We start from the raw sequence: 25,688 nt of genomic DNA on the forward strand, positions 1-25,688 counted from the left end.
GGATCCTGGGGGGTTTTGGGGACTCCTGAGTCTCCTCTGGTGGGGTCTGGGGGGATTTTGGGGGGTCCCGGTGGGGTTTTGGGGGTCCCAGGGGCGTTTTGGGGGTCCTGGGGCCAAGGGACAGTCGGGGACCAACTCAGAGCCAGAGGAGGAGGGGTCCTGGTGGGATTTGGGGGGTCCCGGGGGGGTCTTGGGGACCCCTGAGTCTCCTCTGGGGGGGTCTGGGGGGATTTTGGGGGGTCCTGGTGGGGTTTTGGGGGTCCCAGGGGCGTTTTGGGGGTCCTGGGGCCAAGGGACAGTCGGGGACCAACTCAGAGCCAGAGGAGGAGGGGTCCTGGTGGGACTTGGGGGGTCCCGGGGGGGTCTTGGGGACCCCTGAGTCTCCTGTGGGGCGGTCTGCGGGGCTTTGGGGAGCCCTCCTGAAGGGGAGGGGGCTGTACCTGCTTGTGTGGTCACCCCCCCCCAAGAACCCTGGGACCCTCAAATCTCTAAATTTTCCCCTAAAAGTCTTTGGGACCACCCCCAAAGTCTTAGGACCCCAAACTTCTGAATCCCCTCGCCAAATTCCCGGGACCCCCCCGAATTTCTGGGACACCCTAAAATTCCTGTGACACACCACCCCCCCCCGAATTCCCGGGACCCCTCCCCAATTCCCGTTTCCTTTCTCGACCACCAGGGGGCGGCAGAGCGCCCATGGGGGCCATAGGGGATTATTGGGGGGGGGGGCTGAAGGGGGGCGGGGACGGGGGGACGGGGGCTGGGGGACAAGGACAGGGATGGGACAGGGGTACAGGGACAGGGACATGGGGACAGGGATGGGACAGGAGGACAGGGATGGGACAGGGGGACAGGGACCCCCACAGGGACAGGGACAGCACCGGCAGCGCAGGTGGGACACGGGGGGACAGCGGGACAGGGGGACAGAGACAGGGGGACAGGGATGGGACAGGGGGACAGGGACAGGGACAGGGACAGCACCGGGAGAGCAGGTGGGACACGGGGGGACAGCAGGGAGGACCCCCAGCACAGGGGGACAGGTGGGGTCTGGGGGAGCAAAGGTGGGGGGACAACAGGTGGGGACAGTGGGGGGACCTCGGGTTGGGATCGGCACCTGGAGGACAGGTGGGGACAGCAGGGGACAGGTGGGGACAGGTGGGGGGAGATTCCTGGGACAGGACTTGGGGGGACAGCGGGGGGTCACGAGATGGGGTGGGGACATTTGGGGGACACGGGAACAGGTTGGGACACCAGGGAGGGGTTGGGGACGTTGTTGGGGGGTTGGGAACATTGTTTCTCTTGGGGAGGGATGGGGACATTGGACAGGTTGGGGACATCATGGGGGGACACTGGGACAAGCTGGGGGCATGGCGGGGACATGGGGGTGTTGAGGAAACCAGAGGGGACATGGGACAGGTTGAGGACATGGAGGAGAATGGTGGGGACATCAGGGAGGGTTTGGGGACATCACAGAGGGGACCCTTCACCTTGGGGACACGGAGTCACAGCTGGCCGGATGTCCCCATCCCTGGGGAGCTGCGCCGAGGTGGAGCAGGGACAGGGACATGCTGGGAGGGGATGGGGACATCAGGAGGGGTTGGGGACATGTGACGCAAGTGGTGACACCGTCCCCAGTGGTCACCACGTCCCCTGCCCCGTGTCCCCTCCCTGTCTCTGGGTCCCCATGTCCCCTGTCCCCACATCCTGGTGGCCCCAGCTCAGCACTCCCAGCGGTGTCCCCCACCTTGTCCCATGTCCCCATGGCCCTGGGGGTGGCCGTGTCCCCTGTGATGATGTCCCCCTGTCCCAGTGTCTCGTCCTGCTGTCCCCATGGGTGAAGATGTCCCCAGGCCCCAGTGTCCCTGTGTTTCACAGTGTCCCCTCAGTTGATGAAGTCCCAGGGAGGGTGGTGGTGTCCTCATGGGTGACGTTGTCCCCATGTCTTGGGTGTCCCCAACCCCCTGTGTCCCTGTGTCCACTGGTGTCCCCATGGATTGTAGTGTCCCCAAGGCTGATGATGTCCCCATGGATTGTGGTGTCCCCATGAATTGTGGTGTCCTCATGGTTGACAGTGTCCCCATGAGTGCTGCCATCCCCACAGGTGACACTGTCCCCCAGGCTGGAGGTGTCTCTGTGTCCAGCAGTGTCCCTCTGCCCGGCAGTGTCCCTGTGTCCAGCAGTGTCCCCATGTCCAGCAGTGTCCCTGTGTCCAGCAGTGTCCCCAGGCCAGCGGTGTCCCCGCGATGCCGTTCGGGGCGGTGCTGGCGCAGGTCGGGGGCCTGGGCCGGTTCCAGGTGCTGCAGACGGCGCTGCTGGCGGTGCCCATCCTGCTCATGGCCAGCCACAACCTGCTGCAGAACTTCACCGCCGCCGTCCCCCCGCACCGCTGCCGCGTCCCCGCTGTCCCCAGCGCCACCCCCGCTGGCCACGGTGCCACCCCAGCACCACCCGGAGCCACCCCCGATGCCACCTCGAGAGGCTCCGACACCGTCCTGAGGTCTCCTGGTGGCACCCTGAGGTCCCCCAGTGGCGTCCACAGCCCCGGTGCCACCCATCTCACACTCAATGGCACCGCGGCGTCCCCGGATGGCACCGGTGTCCAGCCTGATGCCACCTGGGCATCCTCCAATGGCACCCTGGGGCCCACTGGTGCCACGCTGGGGTGGTCCAATGTCACCCTGGGGTCCTGCCGGCGCTATGTGGCCAATGTCACCGGTGGTCCCCGGGCCACCGAGCCGTGCCATGACGGCTGGGACTACGACCGAAGCATCTACGTGTCCACCATTGTCACCGAGGTGGGGACAGGGACACGGGGACAGGGAGGGTGGGGAGGTGACCATGGCGGGGGGACAACACCTCTGTGGGGGCAGGGGGAGGGAAGGGAGGGGGTCGGATTTGGGGTGAGGTGGGAGGGAGGGACAAAGGATGGGTGGATGGATGGATGATGGATGGATGGATGGATGGATGGATGGATGGATGGATGGATGGATGGATGGATGGATGGATGGATGGATGGATGGATGGATGATGGATGGGTGATGGATGGAGGGATGCAGGGATGGATGGCTGGGTGATGGATGGATGGATGCAGGGATGGACGATGGATGGATGGATGGATGGATGGATGATGGATGGGTGATGGATGGAGGGATGCAGGGATGGATGGCTGGGTGATGGATGGATGGATGCAGGGATGGACGATGGATGGCTGGATGGATGGATGGATGGAGAGGAAGAAAGACAGACTGACACTGCCAGTTGTCCCCCTGTCCCGGCAGTGGGACCTGGTCTGTGGCTACCGGCAGCTGCGGCAGATGGCCCAGTCCATCTACATGGCCGGGGTCCTGGTGGGTGCCCTGGTCCTGGGGGGCCTCTCAGACAGGTAAAGGCAGCAGAGACACCTTCCCCCCCCCGTGCCTCAGTTTCCCTGTGGGGCTCTGGACAGCTCATCTCTGGTGGCTCCCAGTGGCTCCCAGTGGCTCCTGTTGCAGGTTTGGGCGCAAGGCCATGTTGATGTGGTCCTACCTGCAGCTGGGGGTGATGGGGACGTGCACGGCCTTTGCCCCCAACTACGCCTCCTACTGCGTCTTCCGCTTCGCCGGCGGGATGGCGCTGTCCGGCTTTGGCCTCAGCATTGCCTGCCTGGGTGAGGGGACACGGGGACAGGGCGTGGTCAGGGCTGGGGACATGGCCATGGCCATGGAGGGGGACAATGCAATGGTCATGGGTGGGGACATGGCCATGGCAATGGAGGGGGACAATGCAATGACCATGGCGGGGACAACCCAATGGTCATTGGTGGGGGCAACCCAATGGTCATGGGTGGGGACAACCATGGATAAGGATGTCCCAATGGCAATGGATGGGGACATCCCTGTGGTCATTGGTGGGGACAACCCAGTGATCGTGGGGGGGACGTCCCAGTGTCCACGAGCGAGGACATCACTGTGGCCACGCTGGGGTCACATGGTGTGGACACGTCTGACCGCGCTGGGGTGGCCGCACTGACCAGGAGGGTCCCAGTGCTGTGGGGACACCCCGAGTGAGCCGTGTCCCCCTGTCCCTGGCAGTGGTGGAGTGGATCCCCACGCCCTACCGCGCCATCACCGTGGCCATCACCGGCTTCGCCTACACCCTGGGCCAGATCATCCTGGCCGGGGTGGCCTACGCCGTCCCACACTGGCGCTGGCTCCAGCTCTCCGTGTCCCTGCCCTTCTTCGTCTTCCTCTTCTACTCCTGGTAGGATGTTGGGCCCCTTGGGGAGGCGGTGGGGATACAGGGGGCGCTGGCCATGCCTCAGTTTCCCCTCGCTGGCTGCAGGTGGTTGGCGGAGTCAGCACGGTGGTTGGTGCTCTCGGGCAAGGCCGACCGGGCGGTAAAGGTCCTGCAGCGCGTGGCCGCCTTCAACAACCGCAAGGAGGAGGGGGAGAAGATCACGGTCGAGGTCCGGTGGCCCCACGTTGGGGGTGGGGGGTGGTTTCCAGCTCCCCTCCCAACCTCTCCTGTTTCCCCTCTCCCAGATGTTGAAGTCCAACATGAAGGAGGAGTTGGCAGCTCTGAAATCCTCCTACACCGTCTCCGACCTGGTCCGGACCCCCGTGATCCGCCACATCTTCTTCTGCCTCTCCATCGTCTGGTGGGGCTGGGGGCAAGGAGGGAGGGATGGATGGATGGATGGATGGATGGATGGATGGATGGATGGATGGATGGATGGATGGATGGATGGACGGACACATATCTGGTCAGGATCACAGATGCTTGAAGGGAAGGATGGACACCTGGACACTCAACCAGTGACCCTATCCATCCAACTTCCTGTCAGCCCTCTCCTCCCCCACCTGCCATCCCTGTCCCATCCTGCCCCAAGAAGGTGATGTCACCTCAAGGTCCCCCCTCTCCCACCAGGTTCTCCATCAGTTTCTCCTACTACGGCTTGGCCATGGACCTGCAGAACTTTGGGGTCAGCATTTACCTCATCCAGGTGATTTTCGGCGCCGTTGACTTCCCGGCCAAGGTGGTGGTGACCGTGTCCCTGAGCTACGTCGGCCGGCGGCTCTCACTCACAGTGGCCCTGTTCTTGGCAGGGCTGGTCGTCGTGGCCAACATCTTTGTGCCCACAGGTGGGTGGGGAGGGGGGTCTCCATCACTCTGGCCACCAGTGTCCCCAGCTCGTCTTGCGTCTTCCTCCAAGTTTCCATCCCTACATCCAACCACTGACCCTCCATCCTCCCTCCCTGCCCCATCCCCACCTGCCTGAAGTGTCCCCACATGGTGGTCAAGCCCTGTTGTCTGCATGTCCCCCCACCCTGTGTCCAAGCCCCTGTGTCCCCATGTCCCCGCAGAGCTGCAGACGGTGCGCACGGCGCTGGCCGTCATCGGCAAGGGCTGCCTGTCCGCCTCCTTCAACTGTGTCTTCCTCTACACCACCGAGCTCTACCCCACCCCCATCAGGTACTGCCCCGGCCCCACGGCCCCACGTCCCCACGGTGGGACAGGTCCCTGTCACCCCTCCCCAGACACCCCCAGGGCGCTCTGTGCCCCCCGTGACCCTCCCGGCTTCGCAGGCAGACGGGGCTGGGTTTCGGCAGCACCATGGCGCGCGTGGGCGGCATCGTGGCGCCGCTGGTGAAGATGATGGATGAGTACTACCCCTTCCTGCCCCCCGCCGTCTACGGGGTGGCCCCTGTGGTGGCAGCCGTGGCGGCAGCGTTCCTGCCCGAGACCCTCAACACGCCCCTGCCCGACACCATCGAGGAGGTGGAGAACAGGTGGGTACAGGAATGGATGGATGGATGGATGGATGGATGGATGGATGGATGGATGAGTAATGGATGATGCATGGATGGTTGCATGGACAATGGATGGATGGTGGACAATGATGGACAACCCCAGCCATGAAGAGTTTCTGGGTCAAGGGGTCCCTGGCTGCATTGAGGGACAGGTGGATGGGAATTTTGGCAGAATGAGCTCTGTGATTGGCTGAGTGCTTGGCCTGGGCCACTTTCCCTTTACCATGACCCTCCTCTTCCTCCTCCTCCATCTCCTCCTCGTCCTCCCTGCAGGACCAAGCGGAAGCCAGCAGGTGACCCCAAGGAGAAGATCGCGCTCCAGCCCCAGGATGGGCCCCCCCTGAAGGAGGCCTGAGGGACCCTGGGGGTGGGCACAGTGCTCCAGCCCTGGCCACCAGTGGCCACCACCCCAGAGCTTGATGGGGAGACCTTGTTTGTGACCGGTGACCTCCTGCTGGGACGGGGACATCTGGGCAGGAATAAAACAGCTCTGGTGGGGACACGTCTCGGGGTCTTATCTGTGCCCCCCCAGGTCACCCCCAACAACCACGTCCGAGTCACCTCCCACGGGACAATGCCCAAGAATTGTGTCCCCGAGGTCACTTCCAATAAGAGGACAACCAAGCACCCCTTTTTTTGGAGGTCATCTCCACAGAAGGACACCCCACAACCTTGTCCATCGATGAGGTGGCACCCAAGACCCCCATTTTTAGTGACACCTCATAACCTCATCCAATAGGACGCTGCCCAAGAACCGTGTCCCCAAAGTCACCTCAGATAAGGTGGCACCAAGAACACCAAGCTGGCTGTCACCTCCAACAAGACAATTCTCAATAACCCCAAACCAGCTCTTGTCCCCAGAGAAACTGAGGAAGCACCAGGAGCTCCCGATCCCACCCCGCCCCCTTGCCACGGTGCCCCTTCCCCGATTTCTGTCCCCTGAAGCCACCCCGGCCCTTGCTCCCATTTCTGACGTGTCCCTTGGCCCCATCAACTCCCCATCAAAAATTAACCCCCGGCGGGGAATGCGCTGACCCAGGCAGGGCCACCTCTGTCAGCACCTTTCGGTCGCCTTTTGACCACTGAAATCACTAAAATTTAACCCAAAGGCGCCACCGAAGGCCGGACATTGGTCCATGCCAGGAGACCTCCTCTCCCTGCGGTGCCCACCCTGATGCCACCCAACCTCCTGGACGGCCCCTCTTCAAAACCTGACTTTTCCCCTCAAAAAAAGCAATGCTGTGAAATAATAATTAAAAGGAATTAGGTATTCCTCATTTTCCTGCCCCAAATTGCTCCAGTTTTGCCCCACTTTGGGGGACTTTTGCCCCGAAAACACCTTTTTTTTTTACCCCTGGACACCTCTGCGCTGCACTTTTGCCTTCTTCTTCTGGAAAACCACCAAAAACCCCCCAGAGATGTCAAACATTAACCCAAACCACCCTTGGGTTGGGTTATATAGGAGACCACCCCTGGGTGCTGCTGGAGGGAAGACACCGTGTGGGACAGGGAGGCATTTTTGGGGTGAAACCCCTGAAATCTGGGGCTCTGCATGGCTGTGGGGCGTTCCCAGGCCCCGGTGGTGGCAAGATGGCTTTCGCCAGCCTCCTGGAGCACGTGGGGGGCATGGGGCGCTTCCAGGTGGTCTCGGTGCTGCTCCTGTCCCTGCCCGTGCTGATGATGGCCAGCCACAACCTCCTGCAGAACTTCACCGCCGCCACCAGCGACCACTGGTGCCGCCCGCGCCCGGAGGCCAACGCCACCGGCCTGGACCCCGAGGCCCTGCTGAGGGTCTGGGTCCCCCGCGGGGAGCGGTGCCGGCGCTTTGTGACACCCCAGTGGTGGCTTTTGGAGGCCAACGGTTCGGAGCCCAACAGCTCCTGGCCGGAGACGGAGCCGTGCGGCGATGGTTGGACCTACGACCGCAGCGTCTTCACCAGCACCATCATCACTGAGGTGGGATGATGGTGGGGGGGTTTTGGGGGGGGGGTCTGGTGGGCTTTTCACCCAATCCCGTGGGTGGGTCCCACCTGGAGGCACCAACGAAGGGTCTGCTGCCAACACAGCATTGACCTCTCCCAACTGGAGCATCTTCCCCGCTCAACCTTTGGTGGAGATGCTCAACACCAGGAAACCCCAGGAGGGAAAGGGAGGGATGGGGAGGTGTTTGCCATCCACAAGGGGGTCACAAGGGGGTCACAAGGGGGTCACAAGGGGGTCACAAAGGGTCACAAGACTCTTGGATGGACCTTCCAACCACAGCAATGCCGGCAAGTGTGGCCAAGCATTCAGTGTCACCTTTCTCTTGGCCATTCATTGACCCTACCGGCCACCACGGGTGGTTTTGGGGTTTGGGAGGCCAGAGGGGACCCTGCTCTCTGTCCCACCCCATGTCCTCATCCCTCGGCAGTGGGACCTGGTGTGCAGCTCCCGGGGGCTCAAGCAGCTGGCGCAGTCGCTCTACATGGCCGGAGTCCTGGTGGGCGGCCTCTTCGGGGGGCTCTCAGACAGGTGAGGGGGGCCCTGGCAGGCAGGTGGGGTGGCATCGGGGGGGGTCCTCTCACCTCCTCTGCCTCCTCCTCATTCCCTCCTCCTCCTCCTCTTTCTCTTCCTCACCCCTCTTCCCCCTCCTTGCCCCTTTTTCCTCCTCTTCACCCTCTCTTCCTTCCCCTGCCCCCTTCTTCATCCTTCTGGTCTCCTCCTCCTCTCCATTTTTTCCTCCCCTTCTCTTCCTCTTCCTCCTCCTCCACCCCCATTTCTTCATCCTCACCCCCTGCTGCTGCTCCTCCTCCTCCTCCTCCGTGCCCAGGTTCGGCCGCCGCTCGGTGCTCACCTGGTGCTACCTGCAGATGGCCGCCATGGGCACCTGCTCGTCCTTCGCGCCCACCTTCACCGTGTACTGCCTGTTCCGCTTCCTGACGGGCATGGCCTTCTCGGGCATCGTCCTCAACAGCGTCTCCCTCTGTACGTCACCCCTGGGCCCGGTACCTGCCCTGAGTGGGCTCATTGTCCCCCCTGAACCTGTGGGAGCCATCCCGGTGGTGTCCATGTCCTCCAGACACCATCCTGGGTGTCTCCATGTCCTCCAGGCACCATCCTGGGGGTCTGCATGTCCTCCAGACACCATCCTGGGGGTCTCCATGTCCTCCAGACACCATCCTGGGGGTCTCCATGACCCCCTTGTACCGGTAGGGGCCTGTCTGGTGGTATCCATGTCCCCTGGCACCTGTGGGTCCATGTCCCCCCAGTACCTGCCCTGGACTCCATGTTCCCCTGGGATACCTGTGGGCACCATCCCGGTGGTCTCCCCATCTCCTGGGCACCATCCCGGTGGTCTCCCCATCGGCACCATCCTGGGGGTCTGCATGTCCTCCAGACACCATCCTGGGGGTCTCCATGACCCCCTTGTATCGGTAGGGGCCTGTCTGGTGGTATCCATGTCCCCTGGCACCTGTGGGTCCATGTCCCCCCAGTACCTGCCCTGGACTCCATGTTCCCCTGGGATACCTGTGGGCACCATCCCGGTGGTCTCCCCATCTCCTGGGCACCATCCCGGTGGTCTCCCCATCCCCTGGGGTGCCGGTGGTCACTCCCAGGTGGTCCCCACGTGCCGTGTCCTGCAGCAATCGAGTGGATGCCGACGCACATGCGGGCGCTGGTGGGCACCTTCATGGGCTACTGCTACACCACCGGGCAGTTCCTGCTGGCCGGCGTCGCCTTCGCCGTCCCCGACTGGCGCCAGCTGCAGCTCGTGGTGTCCCTGCCCTTCTTTGGCTTCTTCCTCTACTCCTGGTGAGGAGGAGGAAGGAGGAGGGATGGATGTAGGGAGGGACAATGGATGGATGATGGATGGATGGATGGATGGATGGATGGATGGTGGCATGGACAGAGCAGTGGGGGGTGCATGGACAGGTGGGCAGAAGGAAAGGATGAAGAGAACATCCAGGAACAGCTGGGTGGACAGTGGGGACACGGGGTGATGACCAGAGGGACAGGGGGACGTTGCTGGTGGGATTGAGGTGGGACAGTGACGAAGCTTGGGCTCCTGCCCCGTCCCCTCCCACGCAGGTGGCTGACGGAGTCAGCGCGGTGGCTCGTCATGGTGGGGAGGTCCCACCAGGCCCTGCGGGAGCTCCAGAAGGTGGCCAGGATCAACGGGAAGAAAGAGGAAGGGGACAAGCTCGACATAGAAGTAAAAGGCTCCGTCCGGGTCCCCCAGGGTGTCCCTGGGGTGTTTTATAGGGGTCCCTTGAATATCCACCCCACGGACAACTGTCCATCCATGGTCACTGTATCCATCATCCCTCATGCACCCTGTCCATCCATCCACTCATCTTCATCATCTCAATGACATCCATCATCTCCATCTCCTCCATCTCCACCCATCCCATCCATCCCTTCATCCGTCCATGAATCCCATCTCCATCCCACCACCCACCCACGACCCCCCTTCCCCTCTTCCACCCGTTCTGCCCAAACCTGCCCAGGTACAAGAGGGTCCCCATTGCCCCATCCCAGAGCCCCCCCTGTCCCTCCAGACCCTGAGGTCCCACATGGAGAAGGAGATGACATCATCGAAGACCCGCCACACTGTGGTTGACCTGGTCCGGACGCCGGTCCTGCGCCGCATCTCCTTCTGCCTCTGCTTTGTGTGGTATGGCCGGCGGTGGAGGACACCAGTGGGTGGTTGTCCATCCTCCTCCACGTCCTTGACCCCCCCATGCCACCCCACACGTCCCCTCAGGTGGCATTTTCACTGCCTCTCCCCCCTCGTGGCCCAGGTTCTCCACCAGCTTCGCCTACTATGGGCTGGCCATGGACCTGCAGAACTTTGAGTTTGACATCTACGTGATCCAGCTGATCTTCGGCGCCGTGGACATCCCAGCCAAGCTGGTGTCCATCCTCACCATCACCTACGTGGGACGCCGCTTCACCCAGGCCATCGCCCTCATCCTGGCCGGCTTGGCCATCCTGGCCAACGTCTTTGTGCCACGAGGTGAGGCTGGGGTGGTGGCAGTGGTGTCCCCTCCTCTCCAACCTCCCTGAGAGGGCCAGACGAGCTCAACCCATTGATGGAACCCCCACATTGGGTCATTTTAGCTTTTTATGGGGGGTTTGCCCCAAATCCTGATGTTTGGGGTCTTCTCTTGTCAAGTGAGCTCAGCCCAAGTAGGGACACTGAGGTGACTCCCAGGTGTCCTGGTGTCCCTGCAGACCTCCGGACACTCCGGACAGCCCTGGCCGTCTTTGGGAAAGGTTGTTTGGCTGCGTCCTTCAACTGCGTCTTCCTCTACACGGGCGAGCTCTACCCCACCGTGATCCGGTAAGGAGGGGGCGGGTCTGGGGGCGTGGCTGGGTGGTCCCTCAGGGTGGTCCCTCAGGTGCCCTCAGGTGCCCTCAGGAGCTCTGCGTGTCCCACAGGCAGACAGGCATGGGCTTGGCAAACACCATGTCGCGGCTGGGCAGCATCATGGCCCCGCTGGTGAAGATGGCGGGCGAGCTCTTCCCGGCGCTGCCCTTCGTCATCTACGGCGCCGCGCCCGTGGTGTCGGGGCTGGTGGCCACCTTCCTACCCGAGACACGGAACATAGCCCTGCCTGAGACTGTGGAGGAGGTGGAGGGAAGGTGGGCTGGAGGGGATGGGTGGTGGGATGGGATGGAGGAAGGGGAGGGACAGAGAGAACGTGGCTGAATGTGGGGGAGGAGGGATGGAGGTTGGTTGGGATGGATGATGGATGGATGGACGGATGGATGAATGGATGGATGGATGGATGGATGGTGGATGGATGATGGATGGACGGATGGATGGATGGATGGATGGATGGATGGTGGATGGATGATGGATGGACGGATGGATGGATGGATGGATGGATGGATGGTGGATGGATGATGGATGGACGGATGGATGGATGGATGGATGGATGGATGGTGGATGGATGATGGATGGATGGACGGATGGATGGATGAATGGATGGATGGATGGATGGATGGATGGATGGATGGATGATGGATGGATGGATGGATGGATGATGGATGGACGCCCATCCCAGTACCACAAAAACCTCCCTGTTCTCTCCAATCCCCCTCATCCCTCCCTCCCCACCAGGACACAATCCCAGAAGGACGAATCCCGACATCTCCAGGTCCCGCTCCAGCCCACCCAATCCAGCAACTCCACAGGGCCCCATTAGTGCCACCCCCCACCAAGGGACCCCCAAAACCTTTAGCCCTCGATGCTCCTGCCAGATGAATGAGCAGGATTTGGGGGGTGGAGGGGGTTCAATCCCCCCCAAAAAGCAAAGGGACAGCAGTGACCACAAGGACCCGGCTGTCCTCTCCCTGCAGAGTTGGGGGGATGCTGGGGCCCCCCCAGATCTCTGCGTCGAGGACGGTTCTGCTGTGCTGGAATAAAAAACAGTAAAAGCAAAGCTCGTGTGAAATGCGGCCGGTGGGGGTGGGGTGGGGTGGGGGGGGGGGTTGTTTTCCCACGGCCGCGGGGGGTCCCGCGCAGCCGGGCCCGTCCCGCCCCGAAGGAAAACACGGGAGCCAGCGGGACACCGCGGCCTCGGCACCGCGGGACCCCCCGGCCCCTCCCCTCGGCCGGAGCTGCCGGGGATGGACAATGCCGGGAAAGAGTGCGGGAAGGATCTGGGAGCCCCAGGATGGGGGATCCGGGGGATTGGGGATCCTGAGGATGGGGGATTCCGAGGACTGAGGATCCCAGGGATTTGGGATCCTGAGGATTGGGGATCCTGGGGATTTGGGATCCCGAGGATTGGGGATCCTGGGGATTTGGGATCCCGAGGATTGGGGATCACGGGGATTGGGGACCCCTAGGATTGAGGATCCTGAGGATCAGAAATCCTGGGGATTGGGGATCCCAAGAATCCCCATGTGCGGGTGCCCGGGGATCCCAAGGACCCACAGACCCTGTTCCTGGACACCCCAAAGACCCAGATCCCAAGGATTCAGGTGTCTGGATGTCCAGGGATCCCAGGGACACAAGATCCAGGCACCAGGGTGCTCAGGAATCTCCAGGACTCAGGGATCCCAAGGACTCAGGTGCCTGAGTCTCCAGGGATCCGGGATCCTGGGATCCAGACCACCCAGGCATGCCAAGGATCCCGACACTCTGAGGGCACAGCCATGTCGCTGACCCAGATGTCCCAGAAGTCCCCAGGACCCAGAGATCCCGAGGATCCACGTGTCCGCACACCCGGCCCACGCCAATCCGGCCGGCGCCAATCCGGGTGTCCGGCTCCCCCCCGTCACCCCCCACGTCCCCCCCATCCCGCCCACGCTCCGCTGCCCCTGCCGCCCTCCTGCCCGGGGTCCAAGGGGCTCCCAGGGATGCGGTTAAGGGCCCCCAGGACTTTGCCTCATCAATGATCCACCCTGGAGGGACAGAATGGGCCAGAGCGGGCCGGGGGTCCCCATCTGCCTGGGTCTGGGGGCTCCCAGGGCAAGGAAGAGGATGGGTTAGGTGGGATGGAGGGGCAGCCCCTGCGTCTCCCGGCTGGGCCCGGCGTGGTTGGCACCGGCATTTCCGTCCCGGGAGCGTCTCCACCGATCCATGGCGGGTTCCGGAGTCAAACGTTAACCGGGACCGGCGTGGCCTTAAATAGGAGCGGGGCCAGGCCGGGGGCAGGGCAGGGCCATGGGCAGCCGCGGGGCCGGGGGGTGCTAGCGGCCGGCCGAGGGCTCGGGGCAGCGGGATCGGGTGCTGGCAGAGGCCGGGAGATACCGGCGGTGACGGACAGGTGAGTGATCAATAGCGATCGATGGGCTGGTCACAGAGAGCCCCGCGAGGTCAGGAGAGAGATCAAAGCTCAGTAGATTCATCAATGGAGAGAAGGGCTGATCAATAGGGATTATAGGTCAGGAGGGTGATCAGTTGAGAGATTTAAATAAATCAACAAATAGAGGGAAGAAAGGTCAATAAATCAATCAAGAGAGTAATTAAAGGTCAATCAATCAATAAGAAGATTACAGGCCAAGAGACTGATCAAGAGGACTGGGGATCCTGGGGATTTGGGATCCCGAGGATTGGGGATCCTGGGGATTTGGGATCCCGAGGATTGGGGATCACGGGGATTGGGGACCCCTAGGATTGAGGATCCTGAGGATCAGAAATCCTGGGGATTGGGGATCCCAAGAATCCCCATGTGCGGGTGCCCGGGGATCCCAAGGACCCACAGACCCTGTTCCTGGACACCCCAAAGACCCAGATCCCAAGGATTCAGGTGTCTGGATGTCCAGGGATCCCAGGGACACAAGATCCAGGCACCAGGAGCTCAGGAATCTCCAGGACTCAGGGATCCCAAGGACTCAGGTGCCTGAGTCTCCAGGGATCCGGGATCCTGGGATCCAGACCACCCAGGCATGCCAAGGATCCCGACACTCTGAGGGCACAGCCATGTCGCTGACCCAGATGTCCCAGAAGTCCCCAGGACCCAGAGATCCCGAGGATCCACGTGTCCGCACACCCGGCCCACGCCAATCCGGCCGGCGCCAATCCGGGTGTCCGGCTCCCCCCCGTCACCCCCCACGTCCCCCCCATCCCGCCCACGCTCCGCTGCCCCTGCCGCCCTCCTGCCCGGGGTCCAAGGGGCTCCCAGGGATGCGGTTAAGGGCCCCCAGGACTTTGCCTCATCAATGATCCACCCTGGAGGGACAGAATGGGCCAGAGCGGGCCGGGGGTCCCCATCTGCCTGGGTCTGGGGGCTCCCAGGGCAAGGAAGAGGATGGGTTAGGTGGGATGGAGGGGCAGCCCCTGCGTCTCCCGGCTGGGCCCGGCGTGGTTGGCACCGGCATTTCCGTCCCGGGAGCGTCTCCACCGATCCATGGCGGGTTCCGGAGTCAAACGTTAACCGGGACCGGCGTGGCCTTAAATAGGAGCGGGGCCAGGCCGGGGGCAGGGCAGGGCCATGGGCAGCCGCGGGGCCGGGGGGTGCTAGCGGCCGGCCGAGGGCTCGGGGCAGCGGGATCGGGTGCTGGCAGAGGCCGGGAGATACCGGCGGTGACGGACAGGTGAGTGATCAATAGCGATCGATGGGCTGGTCACGGAGAGCCCGGCGAGGTCAGGAGAGAGATCAAAGCTCAGTAGATTCATCAATGGAGAGAAGGGCTGATCAATAGGGATTATAGGTCAGGAGGGTGATCAGTTGAGAGATTTAAATAAATCAACAAATAGAGGGAAGAAAGGTCAATAAATCAATCAAGAGAGTAATTAAAGGTCAATCAATCAATAAGAAGATTACAGGCCAAGAGACTGATCAATAGAGAGTTTAAGATGGATACATTGATCAATAGATTATAAATCAATAACTGGATCATTAGAATGATTGATGGAGAAGATCATTATTCTGATTGGTTGATTATGGTTCAATAGATTCGTCAATAGAAAAATAGAGACCAATTGGATGATCAATTAATAGATTAGAGATCAATTTATTGGTACTAGAGATACACAGACTAACAGATGGATCAATAGAGATCCCTCTAGATTAATAGATTGATTGATCAAGCCATCAGTAGATTAACAGATCAATCAATAGGTCAACAGATCAACAACAGAAACATATGGATCAATAAACTAATGCATAAAGAGACCATGGACTAATGATGATCAACCTATTACAGATAAGGGGAGTCTAGTAATCAATAATTTATCAACAGAGAAAGAACTCGCTATATTGATTGGCAGGGGGACCAAGAGATTGATCAATAGGTTGATTATCAGCAGAAAATCGATTTGTTGATAGGCTAAGGATCAATAAACAGGCAGAGAGAGCGGAGAAATCCATTGATCTGTGGATCGATCGATTGACCAAGGGGTGAAGGAGGGGCCGGGGGGGGCGGGGCCGAGGGAGGGGCGGCCGGAGGGACAGAGGGACGGCCGGAGGGACAGAGGGACGGCCGGAGAGCCCGGACAGTCCCGAGAGTCCGAGCCGCAGCCTGGGAACAGCCGAGGGAGGAGGAGGAGGAGGAGGAGGAGGAAGAGGAGGAGAGCAGGTGGGGATCGATTGATCGTGAGGGATCTGAGGGATTGGTGGGAAAGGGGACAGAGGATTGATTGATTGATTGATGGATTGATTGATTAATATATTGATTAATTGGGAAGGGATGGGGAGAGCTGAGGCCAAGAAATGATCAGTGATTGATTGGTTGATCAATAAAGTGAGAGTGACGGTGATAGGTGGATTGATGAATAGATAATAGATCAATATATTGATAGATCAGAGAGACAGGTTGATAGACAGATCTGTCAATAGATAGATCAATAGATTGATCTAGACTGATAGCAGATTCATCAATCAGACTGATAGTTAAATCCATTGATCAAGGGATGGATCAATTTATCAACACATCAGTCAATCCATCTGATAGACCAATACATTGATTGTTTGATTGATTGATGGAACAGTCAATAGGTGATCAATAGAGGGTCCTCGTGCCTGTCCCTTGGCCGAGCTGGGGACCATCCACCATCCTCCATCCACCCTCGGCCACTCCGTGTCCTTCCTCCACCCTGGGGCCAACCCTCATCCTCCTCCCTCCACCCCTCGGCCATCCCTCCGCTGACCACCCAAACCATGCCTGACCTCTCCTGACCCCTCCTTTGGTCCATCCCTGGGCCTGTCCATCTGCTGACCACCCTTTGGCCATCCCCTGACCACCCTTTGGCCATCCCCGGACCGCCCTTTGGCCATCCCCGGACCGCCCTTTGGCCATCCCCGGACCGCCCTTTGGCCATCCCCGGACCGCCCTTTGGCCATCCCCGGACCGCCCTTTGGCCATCCCCGGACCGCCCTTTGGCCATCCCCGGACCGCCCTTTGGCCATCCCCGGACCGCCCTTTGGCCATCCCCGGACCGCCCTTTGGCCATCCCCGGACCGCCCTTTGGCCATCCCCGGACCGCCCTTTGGCCATCCCCGGACCGCCCTTTGGCCATCCCCGGACCGCCCTTTGGCCATCCCCGGACCGCCCTTTGGCCATCCCCGGACCGCCCTTTGGCCATCCCCGGACCGCCCTTTGGCCATCCCCGGACCGCCCTTTGGCCATCCCCGGACCGCCCTTTGGCCATCCCCGGACCGCCCTTTGGCCATCCCCGGACCGCCCTTTGGCCATCCCCGGACCGCCCTTTGGCCATCCCCGGACCGCCCTTTGGCCATCCCCGGACCGCCCTTTGGCCATCCCCGGACCGCCCTTTGGCCATCCCCTGACCAGCCTTTGGCCACCCAGTGACCACTCTTTGGCCCCCCACTGACCACCCTTTGCCCATTCTCTGGCCACCCTTTGGCCATTCCCTGACCACGCCTTGCTCCATCCCTCCCCTTTCCTCCTCTTCCCACCCGCAGCTGACCTGGGCCCTGTCCAGCTCCGTCCCCTCTCCAGCCATGTCCTTCGTGGAGCTGCTGTCCCGTCTGGGTGGCATGGGCCGCTTCCAGGTGACCTACGTGGCCGCGCTGGCTGTCCCTCTGCTCATGCTGGCCAGCCACAACCTCCTGCAGAACTTCACCGCCGGCATCCCCGAGCACCACTGCCGGCCCCGGCCCGTGGCCAACACCACCGCGGCTGACGTCCCCCTGGTCGTGTCCATCCCCTGGGACGGCCACCGCCGGCCCCAGAGCTGCCGCCGCTACGTGGAGCCCCAGTGGCACCTCTTGGACACCAACGGCTCGGCCAACGGCTCGGCCGCTGAGGCGGCCACCGAGCCGTGCCACGACGGCTGGACGTACCTGGATGGCATCTTCACCGACACCATCGTCACCGAGGTGAGGGAGGGTGGCACCCCGGGGTCCCCCAGGGCGGGGGGATGCTGGTGACCCTGTGATGTCCCTGTGGTGTCCCTGTGGTGTCCCCGTGGTGACCCCCATGGTGTCCCTGTGGTGTCCCTGTGGTAACCGCTGTGGTGTCCCCATGGTGACCCCTGTGGTGACCCTTATGGTGTCCCCATGGTGACCTCCATGGTGACCCCAGTGGTGACCCCGTGTCCCCTCCTGGTGGCAGTGGGACCTGGTGTGTGACTCCAAGAAGATGAGGCAGGTGGCCCAGTCCATCTACATGGCCGGGATCCTGCTGGGCTCCAGCCTCTTCGGGATCCTCTCTGACAAGTGCGTGCTTGCCCGGCGCTGGACTGGGAGGAACTGGGAGGAGCTGGGAGGAGCTGGGAGGAGCTGGGAAGGGGGAGAGGAGTGTTGTGTTCTCTGCCCCCTCTGACCCCCACTGTCCTGGTGTCCCCAGGGTGGGGCTGTCCCAGCACAGGTTGTCCCCCTCTGTCCCCACGTCACTCCCAGCATTCCCAGTACCTGTATTCTCACCCCAGTGTTCCCAGTGCCTTGTGCGCCCATCCCAGTGCCCACAGCGCTGTCCCAGTGACCCCAGCACACCATGTCCCCCTTCCCAGTGCCCACGTCCCCAACCCAGGATCTCCAGAATCCAACATTCTCCCATCCCAGTGCCTCCAGTTCCCCAAATCCCCCACCCCAGTGTTCCCAGCCCTCCCAGTGCTCCCAGTGCCGTGTCCCCGCAGGTTCGGGCGCCGGGCGCTGCTCACCTGGTGTTACCTGCAGCTGGGGGCGACGGGGGTGGGCACGGCCGCCGCCCCCTCCCTCCTGGTCTACTGCGTGTGCCGCTTCCTGACCGGGCTGGCCATGGCCGGCGTGTCCCTCAACTCTGCCTCCCTCTGTGAGCCACCGCCCCAGGGACCCTGGGTGGGAGGGGAGGGACCCCCGAGGAGGGGCAGGACCCCTGAACCCAGGGAGGGACGCACACATCCACCCCAAAACCCAATGACCTATGGGAGGAACCCCATTGACCCAATCCCATTGACTCAAACCCATTTATCCAACCCCATTGACTCAAGCCCATTGACCCAATCCCATTGTCCCAACCCCATTGATTCAACCCCATTGACCCAAGCTCATTGACCCAACCCCACTGACCCAACCCAACTCCACTGACCCAACCCCAACCCCCATTGACCCAAACCCAACCCCATTAACCCAACCCCACCCCACTGACCCAATCCCATTGACTCAACCCCATTGACCCAACCCCATTGACTCAAACCAACTCCATTGACCCAACCCAGTGACCCCAACCCCACTGACCCTACCCAACTGCACCGACCAACGTGAGGAACCCAACCCCCAAGCCCACCCAGGGCCCCCCGGGCCAGCCCCTGACCCTGTGGCCATGCCACAGGCATGGAGTGGATCCCGACGGAGGCTCGGGCCGTGGTGGGGACCATCAATGGCTACTGCTACACCCTGGGCCAGTTCGTGCTGGCGGCTGCGGCCTTCGGGCTCCCGCGCTGGCGGCAGCTCCAGCTTGCCGTGTCCCTGCCCTTCTTCGTCTTCTTCTTCTACTCCTGGTATGGAACCCCCCGGCGCCCACCCCCAGGTGCCCCCCCCCGGTGCCCACCCCTGGTGTCCATCCTTGGGGCCCACCCCCAGTGTTCAACCCCAGTGTCCAGCCCTGTCCTGATTTTGGGGACAAAAAAGGGATTTTGGGAGTCTGGGGTCTTTAAATTGTTGGAAAGACCCCTCCTCAAATGCTGGGGTGGCCACTGACCTTCCCATGACCCCTCTGTCCGGGGTCCTTTGTGGTGGGAGGGGGTGCAGGGACCTCCTGACCCCAGACCTTCCCCGACACCCCCAGTCTGGGATCCTTTGGGGGCGGTGGGAGGCCGGGGGGGGGTTAGGGACCCCCCGGTGCCACCTCGCCCCCACCCCCCCCAGGCTGTACGTGGAGTCGGCGCGCTGGCAGGTGACCTCGGGCAGACCCGACCTGGCCCTGCGGGGGCTCCGCAAGGTCGCGAGGGTCAACGGCAGGAAGGAGGAGGGGGACAAGCTCAGCGAGGAGGTGGGGAGGGGTCTGGGGGCCACCCAGATCCCTCTGAACCCCCAAATCCCCTTGATCTGCCCCTAAATCCCCCCAGTTCGCTGGTAACTCCCACTCCATCCCTGACCCGTCCTGATCTTGGGGGACCCCCCAAATCCTCCCCTGTTCTCCCATCCATCCCCCCATTCCCTCTCTCCTCGACCCCAACCCCCCCAAACCCCTCGGATCCCCCCAAAACCCCTCGGATCCCCCCCCGACCCCCCGGATCTCCCCCTCCCCAACTCCTTGGATCCCCTGCAGATCACCAGGACCCCCGGGGACCCCTCAGATCCCCTCTGGGTCCCTCTGATCCCACCCCAGACCCCTCCAGACCACCTGAATCCCCCCCAGTCCTCTCCAAGGCCCCCGGATCCCCCTCCCCAGCCCCCCGGGAGCCCTCCCCGGGGCGGATCCCGCAGATCCCGGGGCTCTCCCTCCGCAGGCGCTGCGGGCTCTGGTGCGCCGGGAGCCGCCGCTGCCGGGCGGGGCCGTGGCCGCGCTCGTCCGGACCCCCGGCATGAGGACGGTGTCGTGCGGGGTCTCCTTCGTCTGGTGCGTCCTGGCAAAAAACATCTTTTTTGGGGGGAGGGAAAAACGATTATTTGGGGGAAAAAACTGTTTGGGGTGGAAAATACACAATTTGGGGAGATAACTCATCAAGTTTTCGGTAAAAATCCCTGATTTTTGGTGCAAAGAAACAGCTTTTGAGGGAAAAAATCCCCCCACCTTTTGGGGCAAACCTCAATTTTTTTGGGGGAACTCCTTCACTTGTTGGGAAAAAACATGTTTTGGGGGGGGGGAAAAAACCACCTATAGGGAAAGAAATCCCCACCTTTATTGGGAAAACAACCTCACCTTTTTGGCAAAAAACACCTTTGGGGATCACAACTCACTTTTTTTTAGGGGGAAAAACACATTTTGGGGTAAATTTCCCCATATTTTTGGAGAAAAACCCTCTTTTTGGGTCAAACCTAGAGCTTTTGGGGCAAAAAAATCATCTCTTGGGACCAAAGCACACTAGGGCAAACCTCCATCTTTTGGGACAACCTCCATCTTTTGGGAAAAACTCCATCTTTTGGGACAACCTCCATCTTTTGGGACAATCTCCATCTTTTGGGAGAATCTCATCTTTTGGGACAACATCCATTTTTCGGGACAACCTCCATCTTTCGGGACAACCTCCATCTTTTGGGACAACCTCCATCTTTTGGGACAATCTCCATCTTTTGGAGTCCCATCCTCCCATTTTGGGTGTTTCTGGTGCTGATTTGTCGGATTTTGGTGAAGGTTCTCCACCAGCTTCGCCTACTACGGGCTGGCCATGGACCTGCAGGGCTTCGGCTTCAACGTGTACCTGAGCCAGCTGGTGTTCGGCGCTGTGGACATCCCGGCCAAGCTGCTGTCCGTGCTGGTCATCTCCTGCCTCGGCCGGCGCCTGGCCCAGGGCGGCTCCCTGGCGCTCGCCGGCCTCTGCATCCTGGCCAACATCTTCGTGCCCAGCGGTGGGAGCGGCCACCGGGAGGGAGGGACAGGGAGGGGACGGGGAGGGATGGAGGAGAATGGGATGGAGGAAAGGAGGAGGGAGGGATGGAGAAGAATGGGGTGGAGGGATGGAGGATGGAGAGATGGAGGAGAATGGGATGGAGGAGAATGGGGTGGAGGGATGGAGAGATGGAGGATAGAGGGATGGAGGAGAATGGGGTGGAAGAAATGAGGAGGGAGAGATGGAGGGGAATGGGATGGGGGAGATTGGGGTGGAGGGATGGAGGATAGAGGGATGGAGGAGAATGGGGTGGAAGAAATGAGGAGGGAGAGATGGAGGGGAATGGGATGGAGGAGAATGGGGTGGAGGAGAATGGGATGGAGGAAGGACAATGTGGTGGAGTGGGGATGGAGGGAAGGAGAAGGGGAGGGAGGGAAGGAGGGAGGGATGGATGACAATGGGATGAAGGGATGATGAAGGACCATCAGTGGGATGAAGGGTCATTGGAGGAACAGTCATTGAAGAATGGTCATTGGAGGGGGAAGGGTCACAGGGGGGTGCAGGGCCACCATAGGGGTGAAGGATGACCGGTGGGTGGACACTGAGGAGGCGTGGGTGATGTGTCCGGCTGGCCCCCAGAGCTGCCGACGCTGCGCATGGCCTTCGCCGTGGTCGGGAAGGGCGCCTTGGCCGCCTCCTTCAACTGCGCCTACATCTTCTCCGGGGAGCTCTTCCCCACCGTCATCAGGTGGGTGGGGTCACCCCAGCCCCGCCCCCACCCATCCGCTGTCCACGTGCTAACCCCACCTTCCACCAACCCAACCCTCCATGAACCCAACCAAAGTCATCAACCCAACCAGTCACCATCCATCATCCATCCATCCCTGTGTCCATCCCTGTGTCCATCCCTGTGTCCATCCCTGTGTCCATCCCTGTGTCCATCCCTGTGTCCATCCCTGTGTCCATCCCTGTGTCCATCCCTGTGTCCATCCCTGTGTCCATCCCTGTGTCCATCCCTGTGTCCATCCCTGTGTCCATCCCTGTGTCCATCCCTGTGTCCATCCCTGTGTCCATCCCTGTGTCCATCCCTGTGTCCATCCCTGTGTCCATCCCTGTGTCCATCCCTGTGTCCATCCCTGTGTCCATCCCTGTGTCCATCCCTGTGTCCATCCCTGTGTCCATCCCTGTGTCCATCCCTGTGTCCATCCCTGTGTCCATCCCTGTGTCCATCCCTGTGTCCATCCCTGTGTCCATCCCTGTGTCCATCCCTGTGTCCATCCCTGTGTCCATCCCTGTGTCCATCCCTGTGTCCATCCCTGTGTCCATCCCTGTGTCCATCCCTGTGTCCATCCCTGTGTCCATCCCTGTGTCCATCCCTGTGTCCATCCCTGTGTCCATCCCTGTGTCCATCCCTGTGTCCATCCCTGTGTCCATCCCTGTGTCCATCCCTGTGTCCATCCCTGTGTCCATCCCTGTGTCCATCCCTGTGTCCATCCCTGTGTCCATCCCTGTGTCCATCCCTGTGTCCATCCCTGTGTCCATCCCTGTGTCCATCCCTGTGTCCATCCCTGTGTCCATCCCTGTGTCCATCCCTGTGTCCATCCCTGTGTCCATCCCTGTGTCCATCCCTGTGTCCATCCCTGTGTCCATCCCTGTGTCCATCCCTGTGTCCATCCCTGTGTCCATCCCTGTGTCCATCCCTGTGTCCATCCCTGTGTCCATCCCTGTGTCCATCCCTGTGTCCATCCCTGTGTCCATCCCTGTGTCCATCCCTGTGTCCATCCCTGTGTCCATCCCTGTGTCCATCCCTGTGTCCATCCCTGTGTCCATCCCTGTGTCCATCCCTGTGTCCATCCCTGTGTCCATCCCTGTGTCCATCCCTGTGTCCATCCCTGTGTCCATCCCTGTGTCCATCCCTGTGTCCATCCCTGTGTCCATCCCTGTGTCCATCCCTGTGTCCATCCCTGTGTCCATCCCTGTGTCCATCCCTGTGTCCATCCCTGTGTCCATCCCTGTGTCCATCCCTGTGTCCATCCCTGTGTCCATCCCTGTGTCCATCCCTGTGTCCATCCCTGTGTCCATCCCTGTGTCCATCCCTGTGTCCATCCCTGTGTCCATCTGTCCCACCGCGTGGCTCTCCCGGCACAGGCAGACGGGGATGGGCCTGGGGGGCACCATGGCCCGCGTGGGGAGCATGGTGGCCCCCCTGGTGCGCATGATGGCCGACGTGACCCCGGTGCTGCCCCTCGTCATCTACGGCGCCGCGCCCATCGTCTCGGCCATCGCCACCTGCTTCCTGCCCGAGACCCGCAACGCGCCCCTGCCCGAGACCGTCAAGGACGTGGAGCGGCGGTGAGGACACCCCAAAACCCCCCGAGACCTCCCAACCCTTCCCTGGGGCGAACATCCCTGTTTTGGGGTGGGATTGGTTCTTGGAGGAACCCAGGAGCTTTGGGGTTGAAAAGGGATGAAGTTTTGGGGTTGGGATGAAGGTTTGGGGTTGGGATGAAAGTTTGGGATTGGGATGGAGGTTTTGGAGTTGGGATGAAGGTTTGGGGTTTGAGATTAAGGTTTTGGGGTTGGTTTGGAGGTTTTGGGTTGGGATGACAGTTTGGAGTTGGGTTGGGTTGGAGGTTTTGGGGTTAGGATGAAGGTTTGGGGTGGGGATGAAGGTTTAGGGTTGGGATGAAGGTTTGGGGTTAGGTTGGAGGTTTGGGGTTGGGTTGGGACAGAGGTCTTGGGGTTGCGATGGAGGTTTTGGGGTCGGGAAGGGTTGAGACTTTTAGGAAGACCTGAACATTTTGGGGAGAACGTTGAAGGTTTTGGGAAGGGTTGAATGTTCTGGGATTGGGAAGGACGAAAATTTTGGGGAGCGACTGGGAGCTTTTGGGGTCCCTCCAGGGCGGGTCACCTCGAGGACGACGACGTCGCCGTCCCCCTGAGCAGCACCAAGAGCAAGGACGGCGCCTGAGGGGGGGATCTGGGACCCCCGGGGGGATTTTGGGGCCGGGACCCCCCTGGCGTTCCCCCAGCCCCTCCCCCCCGGGTTATTTATTCAATCCCAATAAAATCTTGTGGGAATTTCGGGATCTGGCTCCGCCCGTGGACATTCCAGGGGGGGGCTGAAGGATTTGGGGGCGTCCCCACCCCCCAAAGGGACTCAGACATCAGGGGATCCCCCCCGGAGCTCGTTAACGAGGATTAATTGGAATTCCCGGAGCTCGGTGGCCTTTGCCCCAATTCCGGCGATTTGGCTGCAGAATAAATCTGGGAACGGGATTAATTCGCATTTCCAGGCGGGACAAAAAACCCCAAAAGGAGCAGAATTAACCCCAAAAAAAATCTCAGCACAGGCCCTGGAAAAGCCACATCCCAATCCCAAAACTGGCATTTTTCACCCCAAAAATCAGCCAGCCCCACCTCAATCTCATCCCTCAGAGAAGCCACAGCCCAACCCCCAAATTGGGTTTTTTTACCCCAAATCCAGCCACCCATCAGCCCCAAAATCCTCCAATTTTACCCCAAATCCACGTTGTGCTCTGAAATCCCCATTTTTGCTCCAAAATCCCTCATTTTTGCCCCAAAACCCCCAAATTTCCCCCCAAACTTCATTTTTGCCCCAACTCCTCCCGTTTTTTTCCCAAAAAACCCCACTCGGTCCATCTTTTTTGCATTTTTTGCCGTTTTTATTACGAAAAATGAGCCGTTTTGAGCCGTTTTGGTGTCGTTTCGCTCGTTCCCGGATAAGACACAACCGTGAAGCTTCGCCGAGGGGACTTTGGGGTGAATCCCCCTGGTTTTGGGACATTTCCATGTCCCCACCCCCGGCAGGGCACGAAAACGGGGGGAAAAAAAAATCCCATTTTGAACCAAAACGCCGTCGATTCCCCCCAAAATCGTGCTCGGGACGGGGAGGAGAGAAACCACCGGGATGAGGCCTCGGATCTGGAATTTTGGGGAGGATTTCAGGGATTTGGGTCAATTTTGAGCACTTTGGGGGAGTTTTTCAGTCATCTTTGGGGTTGTTTTGGCCAGTTTTGGGGTATTTTGGTCGTTTTTGGGAAATTTCCGTGATTCTTTGGGGTTATTTTGGTCAATTTGTGGTTTTATTTGGGGATATTTTGGATTTTAAAAATAATTTTGGGGGGATGCATCACCACTTTGGGGTTATTTGGTTATTTTAGGGCTATTTGGGTCATTTTGGGGTTATTTTGGTCAGGTTTGGGGCTATTTGAGTTACTTGGGGGTTATTTTGGGTGTATTTTAGTGCTTTTAGGGCTATTTTGGTCTCTTTTTTTTGGTTATTTGTATAATTTTGGATTATTTCAGTCCTTTTGGGGTTATTTTGGGGGCTATTTGGTCAATTTTGGGGCTATTTCAACATTATTTCAGTAAATTTGGGGTTATTTTGGTCAAACTTGGGGCGATTTCGGTCATTTTGGGATTATTTCATTTGGTGCATTATTTGGGTCATTTTTGGGGTTATTTGCCCATTTTTGGGGTTGTTTTGGCCGTTTTTGGGGCCCATCCCG

The 25,688-nt window shown here is 60.5% G+C and overlaps 4 protein-coding genes across 4 annotated transcripts in view; all 4 read left to right on the forward strand.

Annotated features, from left to right (window-relative positions):
- Positions 1 to 706, forward strand: part of DRAP1 (DR1 associated protein 1) — a gene marked incomplete at its 5' end in the record, with an annotated part of 5,890 nt that extends 5,184 nt beyond the window's left edge. The window contains one exon of the mRNA XM_041413465.1: positions 677 to 706. Within this exon, the coding sequence (XP_041269399.1) occupies positions 677 to 706 (30 nt within the window). The remainder of the gene's footprint in view (positions 1 to 676) is intronic.
- A 1,471-nt stretch (positions 707 to 2,177) lies between these two features.
- Positions 2,178 to 7,351, forward strand: LOC121340604 (solute carrier family 22 member 6-A-like). The gene is made up of 11 exons (XM_041413467.1): positions 2,178 to 2,792; positions 3,276 to 3,379; positions 3,489 to 3,643; positions 4,068 to 4,236; positions 4,318 to 4,441; positions 4,518 to 4,633; positions 4,903 to 5,117; positions 5,340 to 5,448; positions 5,562 to 5,765; positions 6,060 to 6,279; positions 7,249 to 7,351. Exons 1-10 carry the CDS (start codon positions 2,241 to 2,243, stop codon positions 6,139 to 6,141), a joined length of 1,830 nt encoding a protein of 609 aa, XP_041269401.1. The 5' UTR covers positions 2,178 to 2,240; the 3' UTR covers positions 6,142 to 6,279; positions 7,249 to 7,351.
- A 25-nt stretch (positions 7,352 to 7,376) lies between these two features.
- Positions 7,377 to 12,101, forward strand: LOC121340605 (solute carrier family 22 member 6-B-like). The gene is made up of 10 exons (XM_041413468.1): positions 7,377 to 7,742; positions 8,197 to 8,297; positions 8,596 to 8,750; positions 9,410 to 9,578; positions 9,855 to 9,978; positions 10,325 to 10,440; positions 10,568 to 10,782; positions 11,001 to 11,109; positions 11,208 to 11,411; positions 11,893 to 12,101. Exons 1-10 carry the CDS (start codon positions 7,377 to 7,379, stop codon positions 11,975 to 11,977), a joined length of 1,644 nt encoding a protein of 547 aa, XP_041269402.1. The 3' UTR covers positions 11,978 to 12,101.
- A 5,084-nt stretch (positions 12,102 to 17,185) lies between these two features.
- LOC121340603 (solute carrier family 22 member 6-like) overlaps positions 17,186 to 25,688 on the forward strand; it is a gene marked incomplete at its 3' end in the record, with an annotated part of 9,742 nt that continues 1,239 nt past the window's right edge. The window contains exons 1-9 of the mRNA XM_041413466.1: positions 17,186 to 17,563; positions 17,799 to 17,902; positions 18,322 to 18,476; positions 18,996 to 19,164; positions 19,532 to 19,655; positions 20,116 to 20,225; positions 20,961 to 21,175; positions 21,796 to 21,904; positions 23,305 to 23,508. Coding sequence (XP_041269400.1) covers positions 17,186 to 17,563; positions 17,799 to 17,902; positions 18,322 to 18,476; positions 18,996 to 19,164; positions 19,532 to 19,655; positions 20,116 to 20,225; positions 20,961 to 21,175; positions 21,796 to 21,904; positions 23,305 to 23,508 — 1,568 coding nt within the window. The remainder of the gene's footprint in view (positions 17,564 to 17,798; positions 17,903 to 18,321; positions 18,477 to 18,995; positions 19,165 to 19,531; positions 19,656 to 20,115; positions 20,226 to 20,960; positions 21,176 to 21,795; positions 21,905 to 23,304; positions 23,509 to 25,688) is intronic.

The sequence above is a fragment of the Onychostruthus taczanowskii genome, unplaced genomic scaffold (assembly GCF_017590055.1).
Source record: "Onychostruthus taczanowskii isolate IOZ18803 unplaced genomic scaffold, ASM1759005v1 scaffold411, whole genome shotgun sequence".
Lineage (NCBI taxonomy): Eukaryota > Metazoa > Chordata > Aves > Passeriformes > Passeridae > Onychostruthus > Onychostruthus taczanowskii.